Source organism: Rana temporaria, chromosome 5 (genome assembly GCF_905171775.1).
Source record: "Rana temporaria chromosome 5, aRanTem1.1, whole genome shotgun sequence".
In the NCBI taxonomy this organism is placed as follows: Eukaryota; Metazoa; Chordata; class Amphibia; order Anura; family Ranidae; genus Rana; species Rana temporaria.
Window position 1 is genome coordinate 346,849,393 of NC_053493.1, and position 16,867 is coordinate 346,866,259.

At 45.2% G+C, this 16,867-nt stretch overlaps 1 protein-coding gene across 1 annotated transcript in view; it reads right to left on the reverse strand.

The window, feature by feature from the left end:
• The window catches only part of LOC120941194 (myosin-9-like), a 137,120-nt gene that overhangs the window by 14,339 nt on the left and 105,914 nt on the right, over positions 1-16,867 (reverse strand). Inside the window, exons 9-10 of the mRNA XM_040354492.1 lie at positions 13,411-13,569; positions 9,636-9,803 (exon numbers count right to left, since the gene is read on the reverse strand). Coding sequence (XP_040210426.1) covers positions 9,636-9,803; positions 13,411-13,569 — 327 coding nt within the window. The remainder of the gene's footprint in view (positions 1-9,635; positions 9,804-13,410; positions 13,570-16,867) is intronic.

Below are 16,867 nucleotides of genomic sequence, written 5' to 3' on the forward strand. Positions count from 1 at the left end.
TAACATTACATCAGTAGTTTTAAAAAAATGTCATTAGTCCTTTACGAAAATTTTTTTTTTTTTTAGATGCCTTCAAAGTGTTGTTTCTAGGCAGAATAGTTAATCTTCCCACTTCCTGCACCTAGGTGCTTAAGCTTCACCGCACAGACTCCTGGGAATGTAGTGGGTGTAACTTTCCAGGAGTCTGTGCACTCCCCAGTCTCAAAGAATCATGTGACTTGGACAGCACAGGTGCTGAAACCTGATCTGACACTGCTTGTGCAGCACTGAGCATGTGCAAGGCTGAAATCCAGGAAGTCATACAGTCTGGCTTCATGATGCCCACACTTAAGATGGCCCCAGTCAATTTCTATTTTATAAAGTGTCTAAATGCTGTAACAACCTAACAAAACGGACCTTAGTTTACAGACTAACTTTACTAGAATACATTAAGCTTGTGTATTACAGGGGTATTTATATTTAAAAAGTGAAATTGTGGCCGGAACTCCGCTTTAATAATTCATTCATATTTGATAATTTTATTTTATTTTGCACATGGTATTCATTTTTTTTTTTTTTTTAGAACACATATACTTAAACATTTTAGGAGAGATCACTGATCACTTTTGCTAGCAGCTAAAAATCTGCTTTGTAGCTGGTATGCAGAATCATTTATTTACATTAATGAAGGCTATGATTGTTGATCTTCATTCCAAAAAAACAAAAATACTTGTTGCCTACCTGTCATGCTGACCCCCTGGCTTCAATACCTTCAAAATAATTAACTGGAAACCAGCGTGATTGCCAAGCGACCAACATTTGCAGAATGAGAAGTCAGCAATGGCAGCCAGCATGTTTCTCCCAGGGAGGCTTCTCTTCAAGCTGCTTTAAGAAACTGACCTGAGTAGCCTCTCTGGGGGACTTACCCAAAGCACCGTTCAGTGGATGCGAATTCTGATCTAATACTATATTACGGTTGTTGCTTTAAAAAAGAAAAGTAAGTGCTATAATGCTGGTTCCTTAAACGTGAGATTAAATAGTGTCCCCTAATAAAGCAGTGAGAATAACAGCAATAAAAATGCTGCAATGCTTTCTGCTAGCAGTCATATCTGGGACAAAGCAGATGCTTAGAATCCTTAATTTACCCTGAAGGTGTACTATATAATCTGCTGGGCGAACAGTAGTCTAAAAAAAACAAAAAAAAAATAAAAAAAAAAACGATACTCTTCCCAGAAATTTTACTCACTATAGTTATTGCAATATAGTGCATTAAAATAGTGGAGAAAAGAAAAACCAAACAAGAACATGAAAGACAGACGGAGCCCTAAGGCCTAGTGGTAGCCAACCCCCCCAGAAGACAGAGAGAGGCCTATAGTCGGGTGGCAGCCAACCCCCCTTTTCATTGTACTGCAGCTGCCATGAATAGGATTGAGGGGAAACAAGAAATTCAGGTTTACAGACCACACGCTTTTTGTGCTCTGTTTGGCTGGACCCCCAGGCACTGCAACGACATCTGTAACCTGAATTTAACTTTTACTCTACAAAGCCAGTATCTGTATCATCCAGAAGAACAACAGACACAAAGATCATTAAATCTACTCTGAGATCATGAGCTATTAAGAGAACATAATGCAATCTTAAGGAAATATTTATTTCCTTAATGTTTCAGGCATTTATAAAGAGCCAACAATTTATGCAGTGCCTACGTACTATACATTCACATCAGTCCCTGCTCTTATCCACTTCAATACAGGGCATTTTCACCCCCTTACTGCCCAGACCAATTTTTAGTTTTCAGCGCTGTCGCACTTTGAATGACAATTGCGCAGTCGTGCGACGTGGCTCCCAAACAAAATTGACGCCCTTTTTTCCCACAATTAGAGCTTTCTTTTGGTGGTATTTGATCACCTCTGCGGTTTTTATTTTTTGCGCTATAAACAAAAGAAGAGCGACAATTTTGAAGAAAACACAATATCTTTTACTTTTTGATTTAACCACTTCCCAACGGCCGTACGACTATATACGGCCGCAGGGTGGTTCTACTTCTCTGGGGCGCCGTGTTTTCACGTCCGCCCCTTTCCGCGTTCCCTACGTGCGCTCCTGAGCGCGCAGCGGGGAACTTCTGTGCTGGCCGTGTCCCTTGGACACAGCCAATCACAGATCGCCGTGAACGGCCAATCGGAGTGGCCGTTTGCTGTGCGGCCAATGAGAGATGATCTCATATGTTTACATATGAGATCATTTCTCATTGCCGGCTCTCACAGACAGCGGTCCTGTCAGGGAGAGAGGAGACCGATCTGTGTCTCTTGTACATAGAGACACAGATCGGTCACTTCCCCCAGTCACCCCCCTCCCCCCACAGTTAGAACACTATATAGGGAATACATTTAACCCCTTCCTCACCCCCTAGTGTTAACCCCTTCCCTGCCAGTCACATTTATACAGTAATTAGTGCATATTTATAGCACTGATCGCAGTATAAATGTGAATGGTGCCAAAAATGTGTCAAAAGTGTCGGATGTGTCCGCCATAATGTCGCAGTCGCAATAAAAATCGCAGATCGCCGCTATTACTAGTAAAAAAATAATAATAATTCTGTCCCTTATTTTTTTTTTACAAAAAATATGTAGAATACGTATCAGCCTAGACTGAGGATAAAAAAAAAAAAAAAAAAAAAAATGAGCTATTTATTACAGCAACAAGTAAAAAATATATATTTTTTTTCAAAATTGTCGCTCTATTTTTGTTTATAGCGCAAAAAATAAAAACCGCAGAGGTGATCAAATACCACCGAAAGAAAGCTCTATTTGTGGGAAAAAAAGGACGTCAATTTTGTTTGGGAGCCACGTCGCACAATTGTCAGTTAAAGCGACGCAGTGCCGAATCGCAAAAAGTCCTCTGGGCAGGAAGGGGGTTTAAGTGCCCAGTAAGGAAGTGGTTAATAAATATCATAATTTTTTTTTTTTTTTTTTACTTTTTTTTCCTCAGTTTAGACCGATACGTATTCTTCTACATATTATACAAATATACAAAAAAAAATAAAAAATCACAATAAGCGTATTTGATCGGTTTGCGCAAAAGTTCTAGCGTCTACAAAATAGGGAATAGAATTATAGCATTTTTATTTATTTTTATACTAGTAATGGCGGCGATCTGCGATTTTTATTGTGACCGTGACTTTGCGGCGGACATATTGGACACTTTTGACACATTTTTGGGACCATTCACATTTACACAGCGATTAGTGCTATAAAACTGCACTGATTACTGTGTAAATGTGACTGGCAGGGAAGGGGTTAACACTAGGGGGCGCTGAAGGGGTTAAATATGTTCCCTAAAGTGTGTTCTAACTGTAGGGGGAGGGGGACTCACAAGGGGAGGAGATCGATGTGTGTTCCTCTGTACTGGGAACACACATCTGTCTCCTCACCAGCGGGAACACACACAGATCCATGGTCCTGCCGTGATTGCGGGCAATCGCGGGTGCCCAGCGGACATCGCGGCCGCCGGGCACGCGGCCGGGAAAGCAAGGACGTCATATGACGTCCAGTCTGAAGGACGAAAGGTCCCTGCCGACGTCATATTACTATGACTCGGTAGGGAAGAGGTTAAGGAGCTTACAATCCAAAGCTGCCAATCCGCTGATTGAAATTCAGCCAGTTCAGCAGGACCTGGACGAATTTCGATCGGTGTGTAGCTGTCCCTGCTCGACATAAGTGGAAAAGAATACCTACCCCCAAGTCATTGCCTCTAACTAAATGTGTTCATTTGTATTCCTAATAAATATATTGTAGGTCAGGATAGTGGTCACTAGTGGTCTAGTATCTTGTTGCGGTTTGGCCCCACCATTGGTCGCCTTCCATGACTCCTCCCCCCACCCTTCCCTCCCCCAGAGTGACACCCTTATACAGATATACTGAGATGTATGATTTCATGTTTAATATTATGTTTTTTTCTAGATGATTCTGCGAATAGTACAGTGAGGCCCGGAACGGAGAAGAACAAAGAAACAAGTAGTGGAGGGCCGGGCATGACAAGGTGGAAAGTGAGCCAACAAGGGGTTAAAAGTTGAGGATATTTGGAATGGGAAGTTACAGAATTAGAAGTTTGGAGAAGGGGAGGAGCTATATAAAAGGGGGAGGCTGGGACTTTAGTGAACAGATCAGTGGGGATGAGACAGAAGGAGGCTGCTTTCCCACCCACCCTCCCTGTTTGTTTGTTTGTATTGTGTGTTGTTCGTTTGTTTTCTTTTATTTCAGGTCCAATGGATTCGGGTCGTCATAGCAGCTGGGTAACGGCGGTGTCCTTGGTCTTTGATGGTGGCAGATAACATATGTGATGGAAGTGGTGGGGGGCTCATCCGTGGTATGGGTCTCTCTGGGGTATTCCAGTGGAACGCTGTCTGCTGGAATACGGTTATGGTTGCACTGCGGGAAAAGGGGTTTTCTCCGAGCTGGTGATATGGCTGGAGGCCTGGTATGGTATAAAAGGTCCCATAGTGTATTGGTGGAAAATGGAAAAGTTCCGGGGGGCCGTCAAAGACCAACAAGCTGTGGTTTAAACGTTGTTACAAATGGTATTTGGAAATTATTTAAGATATGGTTAATAAAAAGGCTGCTATGGCGATTTATACCCCAAAACTTGTGTGGTCTTATCATTTGGTGGGGAATGTGAAGGTGGTATGGGAAGTTCTAGGGTTAAAAATGGGTGAGAGAAAGTTGGGGATATCTTGACTACACTGGTCATGTACATTGCTGGCTCCTGAAGATGTGGATATTTCCCATGAAACGTTTTGGGCCTGTAAAGGAAGTTCTGTATATAATTGTATTATATTTTGTACACAACACTAATAATGTTTTCATTACATGTTTGCATTCTTTCGAGTCCTGATTAGAATTAGTCTGTCTATGTTACGCCCCTTGTTACCACAAAAGTACAATTGTAATATTAATGTGATACCTATGTAATCTCATGTGTATAAAAACCTTCAATTGAGTCATAATAAAACAGAACAGTTACCGTATTTATTGGGGTATAACGCGCTCCCGCGTATAGCACGCACCCCTAAATTTGCCCAGAAATTCCTGTGAAAAAAAGATTTTTGTACTTACAGTTTGGTGTCTTGCACGGCGTCCATCGTCGGGTCCGGCGTCCGTCTGCGGCTTCGGGTGTCCTCTTCGTCGGGTCCGGCGTCCTTCTGCGGCGTCCTCCCCGCTCGTTTCCCGATTTCCCGCGTAGAGTTTGAATACTGCGCCGGCATATACCGAGCACAGTACACTTGCGTATAGTCTGCAATGCTCGGCTACTCTCGCGCTGACGTCCTGGACGTACAGGACGTGAGCGCGAGTGTAGCCGAGACTGCCCGACTATACACGAGTGTACTGCGCTCGGTATATGCTCGGGGGGGGGGGAAAGCGGGTATCGGCGTATATCGCGCACCCACGATTTTGCCCTGATTCTCAGGGCAAAATAGTGTGCGGTATACGCCGATAAATACGGTATTTGGAAAGATGCGGAGTGTATATTTTGTGTCTGTTCCCTACTGCAGTAGTTGTTAATTTGGAACCACTAATCAATATGAGGATAGGAGTTGCCCATCTATAAATTGTCCATGTCAGGCCAAAGTACCAGTATTACATAATACAACTGTATTGTTCGATTAAAAAGCTGATTTTAATGTTTGCACTTTGACACTTTATAAGACTGAGTACAATGCAATGGAAACTATTTTATGCATGTTGTTTATTAATATAGAAATAGTATTTTAATGTAACATGGTGTGCCTCCAAAGTCCCATGTTAGATTTTTTGTTTCTCTATTTTCTTTTTATTGGTATATATAGGGATGTGGCTTTAATTCTTTTTTTTTTTTTTTTTTTTTTAGACGTGGAAGAAACATGTTGGAAAACGTTGCACAATTAGCAGCTTCATACACTGATCAGTGATTTCTGACAGCAGCGAGTGTCCTGGTGGAGGGGAAAATTCCGCCATCCACCTCATCTGTGGATGGAGTCTGTTAGGTATTTTCATCTAGGTCTCTGGCTGAATGAAAAAAAAAACTTCTCTCTTCAAGTTAAGGGCATATTGTGCTAGTATACATCGCTTACTAGCACATTATGAAAGCCTTACCTTAAAACAAAGCAATCCAGTGGTGCACTGTCACCTCTGACAGGGCTTCCATCTTCACCCAGTCTTCCTTCTGACTTTGCAGGCTCCGGCCATTTAAATGGCCGAGCCACAATGATGTAACTCCCGTACATGCGCATGGGAGTCACGGCAGCGGCACAGAGCTCTGAAGGGACAGCATGAGTAGTGCTGTGACTGGTTGCAGAAACAGTGAATATCTCCTAAATGGTGCATGTTTAGGAGATGCTGTATTTCTTGTACCTACAGGCAAGCTTTATTATAGGCGTACCTGTAGGTACAAGTGTTTAAGCGGTGTTTACTACTGTTTTAATTGCCTATCCCCCATGCATACATACTGTACATACACACACACACTAGGGTCAAATTAGACAGACACCAGTTAACCTACCAGCATGTCTTAGGAGTGCGGGAGTATTTCAAAAGAATCACATGCACAGTGCTCGCTGCGCCTCCTGGGATATGCACCTCATATCCCAGGAGATACCCCTTTATTCAGAATGGAGGATGTGCCTAGCGCATTATCGGTAGGCACGCCGGTGTTCTGTCGGTATGGGTCCCCCGTCGGATAATGCCTGGGCTGGACTGCGCAGGCGCAGCGCATGCGCAAACAGAGCCATCGAAAATCTCAGAGGATGAACAGCTGTTCTGTACCTGTAGACCGCGGTTGCGCAACCAACACGCCGCTCGTTCCCGATGCTCGGGCAGGTTATTCATTGCATACAACAAGGGGAGGATGCTTTTCTCAAAGGGGCGGATGTATTCTTGAGCAGTGCTCTTTTGGGAAATGGTTTTCCCAATAAATGACACGTCTTTGCGGGGCAGATTCATTGAAGGACCCTCTTATTTGCACACTTTTGTAAGTACACTATTACACGCCCTGCAAAGACGTGTAATTTATTGAGAAAACCATTCCCCAAAAGAGCACTGCTCAAGAATACATCCACCCCTTTGAGAAAAGCATCCACCCCTTGTATTCCGTCCCTTGTTGTATGCAATGAATAACCCTCCCCGAGCATCGGGAACGAGCGGCGTGTTGATTGCGCATGCGCCGTCTACAGGTACAGAACAGCTGTTCATCTTTGGAGATTTTCGGCGGCTCCCTTTGCGCCTGCGCAGTCCAGCCCGGGCATTATCCGATGGGGGACCCATACCGACAGGACACTGAATGAACCTGGAAGAGCCAGAGGGTCTCTATTTGATGTCACAAGCAACATGGTGGTGTGTGGGACCGAGCAGTGGCAAAAGACAAGAGGATTTCAGCGGGACAACATTGGATCCTCTGAGTGAATATCTGAAATGTGCATGACAGACCACCTGCTAAGGGGCATGGGGGCGGATGAAGATCCAAATTAAGTCACTGTGCTTTTGTTACTGTGAACAAACCATGAAAAGCTGAAAACAGTAGTTCAATAATCTTTGATACTGGAGTCTTTAGTAGTACATTACGTAGATCATAGCACATGTACCCTAAAGGAAAAATGTAAGCCGTATATTTTTTCTCTTCATTGCCATGGCAAGATCTATTACACTAAACTACACTTTATAGCAACAAGACTGTGTATTTACATTAGACCTACTAATGTGACTGCTGATCTGAAATGCAGGTAATGAAAAGCACACAATAGAACTCAAAAATACAGGTCACATCAAAAAGAAAAGCTACTGGAAGTGTAAACAGGCCCCTAAAGCGGAACTAAAATCTCTATACTTACCTCCTCTCTAGCATAGGTGTGCGCAGCCTATTGCATTAGGGTGTGCACCTTTAAGCTCAAACACACATGCATGTGTATTAGGGTGACCACATTTCTAAACTTCCATTCAGGGACACCCCCCTTCCCAAAAATCAGCTTGTGCTGTAACTAATCACAGCACAGTGATTGGACACAAGAGGCGGGATTTATGATTTCTCCAATCACAAGCAGGGGGGCAGCGATTGTGCAGGCATTCCCGGCCAGGGCAAGTACTGTCAGTGAGTAAAGCGGTGATGTGACAGCCTTTTTTGGGGGCATCAGATTGGCCCAGGGGGTAGCTGTGTCAGTTTCATTCCGGGACACTGCATTGTCCTGAAATGAAGGTGTCCGGCACAGACCTGCAAAATGCGCAACTGTCCCGGGCAATTCGGGACACGTGGTCACCCTAATGTGTATGTGTCTACATATATATGACCCCGACACATTGATCTCCCTGCTTGCACAGTGAAAGAGAAGAGCATAAACACTTGTCTAAGGCCTTGTACACACGACCGAACATGTCTGCTGAAACTGGTCCGCGGACCAGTTTCAGCAGACATGTTCAGTCGTGTGTACGGCCGACCGGACAGGTTTCCAGCGGACATTTGTCCAGCCGACCGTTTTGCAGCGGACAAATGTTTCTTAGCATGCCAAGAAACATGTCCGCTGGAAGCCTGTCCGTCGGACATGTTCGGTCGTCTGTACAGACTCACCGTACATGTCCGATCGGCCGCCATCCCTCACATGCGTCGAAGTGATTCGACGCATGCGTGGAAGCTTTGAACTTCCAGGGCCGCGCACGTCGCTGCGTCATCGTCGTGGCGACAGCGCGGCCACGTCCCCGCGTATCGTGTACCCGGGGATTTCTGTCTGATGGTGTGTACAACCATCAGACAGAAATCTCTGAGGGGACATGTCCGCTGAAAACGGTCCGGCGGACCGTTTTCATCGGACTGTCCCCTTGTCTGTACGAGGCCTTATGGCAGAGTCGGTAAGAGGGAGATCTTTTCCATCTTCCTGCTGCTATACAGAGCGATAACACTAATGTGCATGGGGTGATTAGGGTGTGCCTGGGCACACGCCTCTGCTCTATAGTGGTCCAAAGCACACGAGGGGCATCCTCACTGGCTGGTATGGAATGACGTAACTCCTGTGCATGCGCAGCTCATTTTTCATGCCACAGAAGACAGTAAGCAGGCAGGTAGGTGTATTTATTGCATAAGAAACATTGCATTTCTCTTCTGTAATAAATAGCCTACCTGCATGTATTTTTTTATTTTATTTTAATGCCTTCTGTTCCACTTTAAATACACTATCCCATCACGGAGCGTCAGAAATAACATATCTCAAATGCTAGAGCATATATATGAGGCACATAGTTTATATTACGGTTCTGCTTTACTAGCCCTTCAACACAAAAATCTAATCCTCCCCCTTCTATTACTTGAGATACTCATTAACCACAAAGAAAATAGACCCCCCTCTAAAATGAAGCACAAGGCAGCCGCCGTCTCATCGGTGAGTTTCTACTTGTTTTCCCCTATAGGTACACAGGCGTCAAACTATTCTTTTTATTCTTAAGATAAATTGGATGGATTCCAGAATGCACTTTTCTATGTGTGAAATGCACACGGTTTTCCATTCTCAGGGAGTGACATAAACAACATTCCAGTGTTCCTGTTGACCTCACATTTGTCCTGACTGGTCATACACACTAAGCTCCATTTTCCTCCCTTTTCCCAGCCAGGAAGAAGAGTTCAGTGTGCTGCGGGCACATTACCTGTTTATGTAACTGGGAGATGTGCTCCACCAAATGGTTCTTCTCTACACGCAAGAGGGAGTTTTCCTGCTGAAGCCCGGGGTGTTTACTCTGTAAATCTGTCAGTTTCTTGTGCAGTGAACTTCCAGCCATCTCCACAGACTTCCTGCCTTGTTCTAGCTGCAGCACCTGTTAATAGTCCGTTTAGAAAACAAATACATTGTTAAAAAGAATAATGTAAACCCATGCAGTAACCAAAGGCAACCATAAAGGTTTTAGTTGTATTAAATTGGTCATGCCAATGGAACATGATTTCTGATTGGTTGGTGTGAGGATGCTGCTGTTATAAAATAAAAGTGTATGTTGTGACTATAGAACTCCTTTAATCCCTTACCGTCAAGCCCTGGCACCCCTTTAATAGGGTCTGTATGCCTGGGGGAAGAATCGGCCGATCACGTGAACATTGTGATTGCCTATCACAGTGGTCACATGATTGGGAGAGAGTCCTGCTGATTCTTGATCATTAGTACAGACCAGGAGCAGTCTGTAACAGTGTCCCTGATTTGGAGCAATGTCCCTCTTTCCTCCTCATTTGTCCCTCATTTTGGTCTGATCTATATAGATTAGGGTTGTCCCGATACCACTTTTTTAGGACTGAGTACAAGTACCGATACTTTTTTTCAAGTACTCGCCGATACCGAATACCGATACTTTTTTTTAAATGTGTCCCCAAATGCAGCCATGTCCCCCCACAAATGCAGCCATGTCCCCCCACAGATGCAGCCATGTCCCCCCACAGATGCAGCCATGTCCCCCCATATGCAGCCATGTCCCCCCCATATGCAGCCATGTCCCCCCATATGCAGCCATGTCCCCCATATGCAGCCATGTCCCCCCACATATGCAGTCATGTCCCCACACATATGCAGCCATGTCCCCCCCATATGCAGCCATGTCCCCCCAATATGCAACCATGTCCCCCCCATATGCAGTCATGTCCCCCCATATGCAGCCATGTCCCCACACATATGCAGCCATGTCCCCCATATATGCAGCCATGTCCCACCATATATGCAGCCATGTCCCCCCATATGCAGCCATGTCCCCACACATATGCAGCCATGTCCCCCACATATGCAGCCATGTCCCCACTATATGCAGCCATGTCCGCCCATATATGCAGCCATGTCCCCCATATATGCAGCCATGTCCCCCCCATATATGCAGCCATGTCCCCCATATATACAAGTACTCCCGCAAATACTCGGTATCGGTCCCGATACCGATACTAGTATCAGTATCGGGACAACCCTAATATAGATGTATATAAAATGCACTTTTTATCTATCAAAAAGTGTTTTTCAGCACTAAACTTTTCATTTGATTTCTAAATTGCTGCATTTGTAAATTCCAAAAGCCAATATAAAGGAATAGTAGTGGTAAAAAAAAAGCGCTTCTGGGTTTAACCAATCTTGTTTTTTTGGACATTTCTCCTTTAAGGGGCGTGTCCTATGCCTGCATACTTTTACTGATAGGTGTCCCTCATTCCCATCTCAAAAAGTTGGGAGGTATGAGTGTCATGGTGCTGGGAGTACACAGAGAGTGCTCAGAGGGCTCAGCTGCCAAAGGACGCATATGTGCAGCACTTGGCGTTAAAGCCCTCCCTCTTTGCTACCACACATTACGTTGTCATCAAGAGGTAAAGCTCACCATACACAGTACAATCTGCCTGTACAATCTAAGTATTTATTTAAAGTGACACTAAAGGTTTATTTATTTTTTTAAATAACAAACATGTTATACTTACCTCCACTGTGCAGCTCAGAGTGGCCCTGATCCTCCTGTTCTGGGGTCCCACTGCAGCTCTCGCGGTTCCTCCCTGCATTAGATAACCCCCTCTGGGAAGCTCTCTCCCAAAGTGGTTACCTTGCGGCCACATTTCTGAGTCATACACTCGGCGTCTATGACGACTCGGCCCCGCCCCCCGGTGCCCACATCATTGGATTTGATTGACAGCAGCAGGAGCCAATGGCTGCGCTGCTATCAATCTATCCAATCAAAGACAGGACTCTGTGGAGAGAAGGACGGCAGGGACACGCCTACGGGTATTCGGGCTCAGGTAAGTAAAACGGGGGGGGGGGGGGGGGGCTAGGGGTCCGGACACGGCAAGGTGTTTTTTCACCTTAATGCATAGGATGCATTTACAACCCCTTTAATCTATATATTTACAATGCACTTAAAGGGACACAGAGTGCAGGGGATCAGTAGCAACGGTAATTCCACAAACTGTCCCCTGATTGGGGTCCTCTCAATCACAGTGAAATCCCTTCTTTCTGAGATTGGCAGTGGGAACCAAGCGAGTCATCTTCCTGCAGATGGTGGGCGGTGCTAGCAGGACTGTGATTGGCTTTAACGGTGGCCAATGACAGTCCTCCTCCTCCTGGAAACAGGGACCGCCCCCTAGCAGAACTGCACCCAATTGCTTCCCCATCACAAAAGCTGACGGTCGCAGCTACAGCAAAGTTAGAGAACCAAACAATGTTTTCCATCTTTTACAATGTGTGGGGGCGCAGTGCAGGTGTGGGGAATTCTAAAATTGGAATGCATTAGTGTCTCAATGACACTTCCCTGCGCTGCTCATAGGGGGGGATTCGAGTGCCGGCAAAAGAGGCCTCACGTGCTGCTTGCGGCACCAGTGAAAGTGCAGTCGCTTTAGATCTGAGGGGAAGATCTGAAAGGAGGGGAATCTCTGCCGTTTTCTATCATCCAATCATGTACAAGCAAAAATGCTATTTTTTATTTTCCTTGCATGTCCCCCTGAGACACTCTAACCACCCTGTGTAGCACAGATTCCCCCTACTGCCCTAGCCCTTCCCCCCACAGCACTTTCAACTTCCCGCCTCTCCTCTCCCGCCAGCTGTTGCCGTGGGGATGTTTCAGGGTGAGTGAGGGAAGGGGCCGATAAATATGTAATTTACTGGCCCCTTCCCATTCTGAGTTAACAGCGTGAGTGATTCGTAGTGTGTGTTTGAGCTTTGTTGTGTACACCCTAATGCATTCGGCTGTGCACACCTATGTCTTTAGTCTTTTTGCTGTTGCCAACATAATTATTATGATTGCAGCAGTTCTGACATGTACACAAACTTTCAGAATCTAAAGCAGCTGTCATTTTGTTTACATTTTCCCCACGGCTGTCAGCTTTACAGCCGCCTGCTCACTTCAACATGCTGATCTACTTTGGTGAATATGGACCCAGAAGCGCTCAGCTATGGGTACTTCTGGGTTCAGTGCTGTCAAGCCCTGGCTGCTTTGGCAGGGAAAGACGTTTTTTTCTTATCTTAATGCGTTCTGTGTGCAGCAGCCCCCCAATACTTACCCGAGCCAGTTATGCACAAGAGAATCGGCTGCCCGGGACTCTCCTCCTCATTGGCTGAGATAGCATCGCCATTGGCTCCTGCTGCTGTCAATCAGAGTCAATGAACCAATGAGGATATATAGGGACGGGGCCTAGCAGTTGGGCTCAGGTGCCCCCGTAGCAAGCTGCTTGCTTTCATTCAGGAGGGGCCAGGACAGCCGAAGAGGGACCCAAGAAGAGGAGTTTTTACGATTGGTATCGACTTACTCAAAGCAACCTCATATTTTATTAAAAAAAACAATTTACCTGACAGGATTTCTTTATTGGAGGAATAAAATAACACATGATATGGCAGAAAAGAAACCATATTTTACATTTTATATGCGCATAAAAAATATAATTTGTCACAACCTTCAGGAAAATTTTGAAACCTTTTTTTACCTGTTCCTGTGCTGCAGCAACTTTCTCCTTCTCATCATGCACCAGCCTTCTCCAGTGTGATAGTTTTAGCTCCAATTGTCTCTCATTCTCTTTCCCTGATACCAGCTCAGAGATTCTTTTTGTAAGGTTCAAACTTTCATTTTCCCTGAGTTGGCGTTCCTAGAAGAATATAAGGTCATACAAATCATAAAAATAAAGCAGACATAATAGGCGCAAAAGATATTATAAAGATATCAGACTTTTTCCAACAGGAAAACTAATGGAAAAAGATAGAGAGCAGGTTCTCTTTTTTTCCCCGTCAGGAAAAAAACTGATTGGAATTTCTGATCGTGTGTACAAATCCCAACGCGCAAAATTCAGACGTAAGCTCAAAAACAAATCTACGCATGCTCAGAAGCAGGGCTGGCCTGGGACAAAAATTTGGCCCTGGACTTCATCCAGACTGGCCCACTATGACAGGTCTCTCCCATGGCGGCCAGACAACTACCGCACCCCCCCCCCCCCGGCCACCCAAGCCCCCTCTCCCCCTTCACTAGCCACAAGCTGTTCTACTTTATTAGAAAAGAACGGCTGGCACTGGTACTCTTATAGGCAGTACCAGTGGGGAAGATAGATATTATTTCACCCGGGGCAAAGAATCAGTTTGGTGCCCCCCCTTATGGGACAAAATTAGGCAGAAGTGAGAAACGCCCAGGCCATAGCTGTTGAGTCAGCTGTCTGTCCCCTCCCCCATGCTCCTCTGTCGTCCCCCCTGCTCCTCTGGTCCTCCCCCTGCTTCTTTGTTCCCCCCAGGTGAGCACTGCGGGGAGGGAGAGGAGGTGAGCGCTGCAGAAAGGGAGAGACAGAGGAGCGGAGGGGGGCGGCGGTCCGCTGTCACTGAAGCCGGCCCACTGAGCCATCGGCCCACCGGGAAACTCCCTGTAGTCCCAATGGCCAGTCCATCCCTGCTCAGAAGTATAGAACTTAATTTTCTCGGCTCATCCTAGTCTTTTACGTCACCACGTTCTTGGCAGTCAAAAGTTTACCGAACTTTTGTGTGACCATGTGTATACAAGGCAGGCTTGAGCAGAATTCCATCCGAAAAACCATCAGTTTTTTTTCCGACGGGAAAACCGCTCGTGTGTGCAGGGCATTTGGCCTTCATGTCACAAGGTGGCAGGACATGGCAAAATGGGCTTCACAAGCCATCATTGTACAAACATGCAAGTTTGTGTCTAAAAACAGGGGAGAGGCGGCAGTACAGTAAAACCTTGGTTTGAGAGTAACTTGGTTTGAGAGCGTTTTGCAAGACAAGCAAAATGTTTTAATACATTTTACCTTGATATACAAGCGATGTCTTGATATAAGAGTAGCATCATGTAACAACTGAGTATAAAAAAGAAGAGGAGCCTCTAAGTGTAGCAATATGGGGCCAGATTCACAAACGAGATACGACGGCGTATCTACTGATACGCCGTCGTATCTCTGTTTCTAACTATGCGACTGATTCATAGAATCAGTTACGCATAGCTAGCCCTAAGATCCGACAGGTGTAATTGAATTACACTGTCGGATCTTAAGGATGCAATTCTAGGCCGGCCGCTAGGTGGCGAGGCCATTGCGGCCGGCGTAGAATATGCAAATGAAGACTTACGGCGATCCCCGAACGTCCCGAACGGCCCGTCGATCTAAATCTACGTAGTTTCCGTCAAGTTACGCCACGTAAAACTAGGGCTGAGCCCTAGTTCTCTTAAGCCATGGTAAGTATGGCCATCCCCGCGTCGAAATTTAAACATCAACGTCGTTTTTTGTAAGACTTCCGTGAATGGCGCTGGGCACCATTTATGTTAACGTCTAAGCAAATGACGTTGGTGCGACGTCAGTTAGCGCAATGCACGTCGGGTAATTTACCCGACGGAGCATGCGCAGTACATCCGGCGTGGGAGAACGCCTAATTTAAATGGGACTCGCCCCATTCGATTGGGCCCACCTTGCGCCGGACGGATTTAAGTTACACCGCTGCAAATTTCCAGGTAAGTGCTTTGTGGATCGGGCACTTAGGCAGAAAATTTGCGGCGGTGTAACTTAAATCGGAAAAGTTAAGTTGCGCCCGCTGGTTGTGAATCTGGCCCATGGTTACATTTAATGAAGGTACAACATTTAGCAACTTATTGCTACACTTAGGAGGTACCTCTCTTCTCTTTTATACCCTGTAAAAAAAATGCTTTGATATACAAGTGCTTTGGATTACAAGCATGTTTCTGGAACGAATTATGTTCCAAACTAAGGTTTTACTGTACAAACAAGAAAAGCTAATATATTTTTACGTTTGTTTACACTTTCTTTCTCATAACCAATCTACAGGGTCTTCCTCTCTATCCTTTCAGCTCTTTCTGCATTCAGCATCACTTTTAATACAGAAATGATAAGCAACGTCATTCTGAATGCCCCTGGATACTGTACTTCAGTAACATTCCTGTCCAGAATTTCATTTCCACACAGCTAGTTTGCTAAATGGCAATAACATCCATGCACTGTCCCTGCCTAGCTTAGTGTATTTTTGTTTGTGGAAAAGCGTACTGTGTAATTAAGGTTTGCCCACTCCAAGCCTATACATAGAGAACCAAACAGCTAGTAGACGAGGGTGGCAGCATTCCTAATCTACAGCGCCTTGAAAAAGTATTCATACCCTTTGAAATTTTCCACATTTTGTCATGTTACAACCAAAAACATAAATGTATTTTATTGGGATTTTATGTGATAGCCCAACACAAAGTGCCACATAATTGTGAAGTGGAAGGAAAATGATAAATGGTTTTCATTTTTTTTTAGAAATAAATATGTGAAAAGTGTGGCGTGCATTTGTATTCAGCCCCCCGGAGTCAATACTTTGTAGAACCTTTCACTGCAATTACAGCTGTAAGTCTTTTTGGGGATGTCTCTACCAGCTTTACACATCTAGAGAGTGACATTTATGGGCTAGATTCAGCAACAACATACGGCGGCGTATCTCCAGATACGCCGCCGTAATTTCAAATCTGCACCGTCGTATCTTTACGCCGATTCTCAAAGGCGCATACGTTTAAAAAATAGGCTTCCTCCGCCGACGTAACTTGAATACACCGGCGTATAATTGTGTGCAGTTTTACGCTGGCCGCTAGGGGCGCTTCCGTAGATTTCAGCGTAGAATATGCAAATGACCTAGATACGCCGATTCACAAACGTACGTGCGCCCGGCGAATTTTTTTTACGTCGTTTGCGTAAGGCTTTTCCGGCGCAACATTGCTCCTGCTTCTATGAGGCGTACGCAATGTTAAGTATGGACGTCGTTCCCGCGTCGAATTTTGAATTTTTTACGTTGTTTGCGTAAGTCGTTCGCGAATAGGGTTGGACGTAATTTACGTTCACGTCGAAACCAATACGTCCTTGCGGCGTACTTTGGAGCAATGCACACTGGGATATGTACACGGACGGCACA